The following is a 4,053-nucleotide window of genomic DNA, read 5'->3' as shown; positions in this document are numbered from 1 at the left end:
CACGGTGTGTGCAGCCGCCGCCGCCGCCGCCGCGCCTGCCCCCGCGGCCTGGGGAAGCAGGCCGAGGAGAAGGAAATGCTTTGGATTCGCTTATTATACAAATTAAGTAGAAAATATTTTGGTTTCAGTCCAATTTTACCCCCATCCTTTTCTGTCAAGAAAAAACGGGTGAGGCTGCAGGCAGTGTGGGGCCTGCAGAGACCCGGCTGCTCCCAGCCCCCTGAAGAGGCCTGGCCTGGGGCGAGTCGGGCGCTGGGGCCAGCTGGAGGTTGGGGGCCCTTCCTGGAAGCCCTGCCCAGCCGTGTCCCCAGGACCTAGTGGGGGGGACCAGGGGCCGTGAGGCATGGGTGCCAGCTGCCTTCTAGGCGAGGTGCACTGGGCTGCCCAGGAGAGGCACTGGGGGGCACGATGGCCCTGGCTCCACTCTCTGTGCCTCAGTTTCCCTATCCCTTTCCACCATGGCCTCGGCTCGCTCAGTGGAGGAGCAGGTACAGAGCACTGGCTGGGCCTCCGAGGGTGAGCAACAGCCCTCTCCTCTCCGGGCCAGCACTAGGCGTCCGTGCTTATGGTCTCTGAGGCCCCACGCTCGGCTGTCGGTCCTTCTCAGGACTGCCCCTAGCCAGGGGCTGTGTGGGGCGGGCGGAGCCACAAAGGGCTGACTCTTCCTCTGCACCCTCACCTCCTGCCGGCGCGGCAATGCCGGGAGCTGCTTGTTCACACAAGGTGTGAGGGACTCCTCCCCGGCCTGGCCACACATCATTGGCCGTCCTGGCATTCACACTGTCCACAGCAGGGACCCAGACGTGGATTGTGGGTTGGGGTCACCGTCGCCCTTGCCGGGACCCTACTGCCCGCGTGCCTGGGGCTGCATGTGGGCCGTTCCACATGGACCCTGACCTCAGGTGGGCCGGATGGGCCTTTGGGGTGAGGCTGCACCCACCGCCTGGCCCCTCAAGGCCAAGGTGGGAGGAGAGGCACCGAAGGTGGAGAGGAAGAGGCAGGTCTGTACCACGTGGCCGCTGCTCGGGGGAGGGAACGAAGAGGCGAGCCAGAGTCCCTGGTAGACCCCGGGCCACCACCGTTGGCGCCTTGCGGTGGTGGAGGGGCTGCAGGGCGCGCCTCTGTCCCCAGCATAGGTCTGCACGCGTCACTTTGGAGGACACCTCGCCCAGCCCACTCCCCTGCAGGTGCTGCCCTGCCTGGCCCCTCCCCCTCCCCAGGACGCAGAGCGAAAGTTATAGCCCCGCCGAGATGTGCCTAGGGTCCTGGCCTCCTGGTCTCAGGCCGTGAGAGAGGACAGAGGCCTCCAGGCACAGGCGGGGTCCTGGGAGGCCCCCTGGGACATCAGGGCAGGCGGGGGCAGGAGGTAGGATTTGGAACACAGACCATTGGGTGGCCTGTCCCAGGTGTGAGGCAGAGCTGGAGCCAGAGCTTGCCAAGGACCCCCCTGCACTCCCCCTGCCTCCTCCGGCCGCCAGGACCCCCGACGCCTTGCTGTGGGGAAGGTAGGCTGCCTCCGGCTGCAGGAGTGCCCACTGGCCAACAGCCTGCTGAGACGAGTAATAATTAAAGAAATAAATTCTCTTCTTTCCTGTCAGCAGAACTCTGACTTGGGCAGAAAAGTAGAGCTCTCCTCCCCTCCCGATTCTGGCCTCTCTGGGACAATGTTGGCCCCTGGTTGGGGTCCCCAAGCCATGGGGAAGGTGGAGGGCACCCTCCTCCTCCTGAGCCCGGTGACCATGAACCTCCCTCCGGGTCTCAGGCCTTTCCACCCTCCTGGAAGGGCCCAACCCCGGGACCTCTCCTTGTGGGGTTCTGCCCAGGACCTGGGTGCACCCGGCGTGGGCTGTGGCTCCTGCTCTGCCAGGCCTGCTGTGTGTTGTGGACCAGGAGCCCGCTGGGCCCTGCCATGGAGCAGAAGCCCCAAGTGTGTCTGCCAGAGCCACCTCACCAGCCTAGGCTGAAGGGCCGGCTCCCTGTTTCTAACTGGCCACCACGCGTCCCTGGGCAGGCCATCCAGTCGTCCGTGACCTGCTGACCCCACCCTGTGTGCTGAGAAGTCACACAGAATGACAAGAGAGGGCCCGGAGCCACGTACCCGAGACCCCACCCTGCTACCTCCATCCCTTCCAGACGCCTCTTCCTGGGGCGCCCTCATTTCCCAGGACCGCCCCTCCAGCCCGGGTGCCGCGGGGCTGCGGGAGCAAGCAGGCTGGCAGCGTGGCCGCCGCGCCCGCGCACCCCAGACCCCGCCCACTCGGCCTGGAGGGGCGGGGCCGCCCAGCCGAACTTGCGTCTATTTTGGGAAGACCCCCAGCTGCGAGCTCGCGGCTGCCCAGGGTTTGCGGCCGAGCCGCGTCGCGCCCTCGCACCTCGCGGCCCCTTTTCCAGCAGCTACTTTACGTGCACGTTTTAGCGCGGCTCAGGGTTTGAACGTGCCTCCCGCTGCGAGCCCCACACTGGCGTTTTTTTTTAAAGAGCAAACTGCGAAGAGGAGAGGGGAGTAAACTCGTCCCTGCCCCACCCTGCTCCCTCAACCCCAGGCCTGACAGGCGGACACATGTTGACAGTGGTCCCTGGCGGGAGCAGATGGCGCCACAGCGGCACTGGCAGCCTGGGTGACAGCCCGGGAAGCCACGCTCACCAGCAGCTATCAGATTGCACTGTGTCGTCCCCGTGGCGGGCAGGTGTGTGGGCACCATGTGCCACCTGGACCGGCCTCCAGTGTGTACCCCGGGATCGGTGTCCCCAGCTGGGAACCAGGACTCCGGTGTGGCCCGGGGCTGCCCAGCTCCCTCCACCCCGCTCCGCACTCCTTTCTCCCCGGCCCCTGGGCCTGGGCCTCCTTGCAGAGCACTTCCTTCTCATGTGGGGGGTGGGGGGGTCTCACAGCTCAGCCTGGGAGCCACGCCTCTTCAGCTTGAGGAGACTGAGGCTCAGAGAGGGCAGACACTGGCCAGGGGGCAGTGGCCGTGAGAGGGTGCGTGGTGTGTCCATGGAGTAGTCAGGGCTTGGCAGCAGGCCGGATGTGGCAGGGGGCACCACTCGCAGTGTCGGAATGCTGGGGTGACCGCGTCTGGAACTCAGGAGAGGACTGAGCTGAGCGGGTCCTGGCAGGAGTCGTCTCGGGGAGGCCAAGGGAGGGGCCTCCGGTGGCCGGAGGGCCACGTGCCCAGGCCTCCCATGCAGCTCTGATGGGGTGGCTCAGGGCCAGGCAGCTTGGGGACATCCCTTTTTAAGCCTGGAATGCTTTGTCACTGCCTCAGGTCCCTAGAATTTCTGAGTGATGTCACTTCTGCCTCTCACCACCGGATCCATTTCAGCAGCTGCCTGTGGGAAACGGAGCCTGGGCTGGGAAGGTGCCCGTGTGTGTTTGAGGGACCTCTGAGCAGTCTGGGGCCCTGCCCGGCCCACCTCGGTCCTGGCAGCTGGTGACCTCGTCCCCAAAAGGGAAGCAGGGGGCTGTTCGTTCGTCTGCACTCCTGCCCCTGCCTGCACAGGGCAAGCATTGCCACCTGCCCCGTGTCCCCTGCCGCCCTGGTGGTGAGCACCCTGTCACCTTCCTTCTCGTCACCACTGTTCCTGTTGTGAGCAGCTCCCTTTGGGCCACAGTCCCACAGTGACCTCAGGGAGGACTTGATTGGGCTTTGCACTTGTGGTTTGGGGGAGGAGGCCCCTGCCGTGGCCCTCATGGGCCGGATGTGCTTGTCATGTGTAGGCCCAGGTTGCCCCGTCCTGGGAGTGAGGACACCAGGCTTCATGGCCACCTACTCACTATTATGTTTTTATTTAACCCTTTAAATACATAAAAATCATTAGTGGCCAGGTGGCATTCCTGGACCCCCCCAGGTCCCATTTCCCCAGGCCCTTTGCCAGGCAGAGGAAGGCAGCAGGGAGGCCCCCAGCACCCGGGCTTCCCTGGGACCACGTGCCTTGAGGCGAGGACCCCAGCCAGCAGCCGGTGTCGCCTGGGACTGTGCTGCCGGATCTGGTTCCCGCGCGGGTGCGGGTCGCTCCCCTGCCGCGGCGTCGGGGCAGACCACGTCCTGGGGG

At 65.5% G+C, this 4,053-nt stretch overlaps 1 protein-coding gene across 1 annotated transcript in view; it reads left to right on the top strand.

The window, feature by feature from the left end:
- The window catches only part of ZC3H3 (zinc finger CCCH-type containing 3), a 72,993-nt gene that overhangs the window by 50,120 nt on the left and 18,820 nt on the right, over positions 1 to 4,053 (top strand). The window contains exons 7-10 of the mRNA XM_029923341.1: positions 439 to 516; positions 957 to 1,080; positions 1,407 to 1,505; positions 2,688 to 2,770. Of these exons, the coding sequence (XP_029779201.1) occupies positions 439 to 516; positions 957 to 1,080; positions 1,407 to 1,505; positions 2,688 to 2,770 (384 nt within the window). The remainder of the gene's footprint in view (positions 1 to 438; positions 517 to 956; positions 1,081 to 1,406; positions 1,506 to 2,687; positions 2,771 to 4,053) is intronic.

Source organism: Suricata suricatta, chromosome 15 (assembly GCF_006229205.1).
Source record: "Suricata suricatta isolate VVHF042 chromosome 15, meerkat_22Aug2017_6uvM2_HiC, whole genome shotgun sequence".
NCBI classification, from domain to species: domain Eukaryota; kingdom Metazoa; phylum Chordata; class Mammalia; order Carnivora; family Herpestidae; genus Suricata; species Suricata suricatta.
The sequence above is the reverse complement of the archived record's forward strand: the minus strand, read 5'-3'. Positions and strand labels throughout refer to the sequence as shown.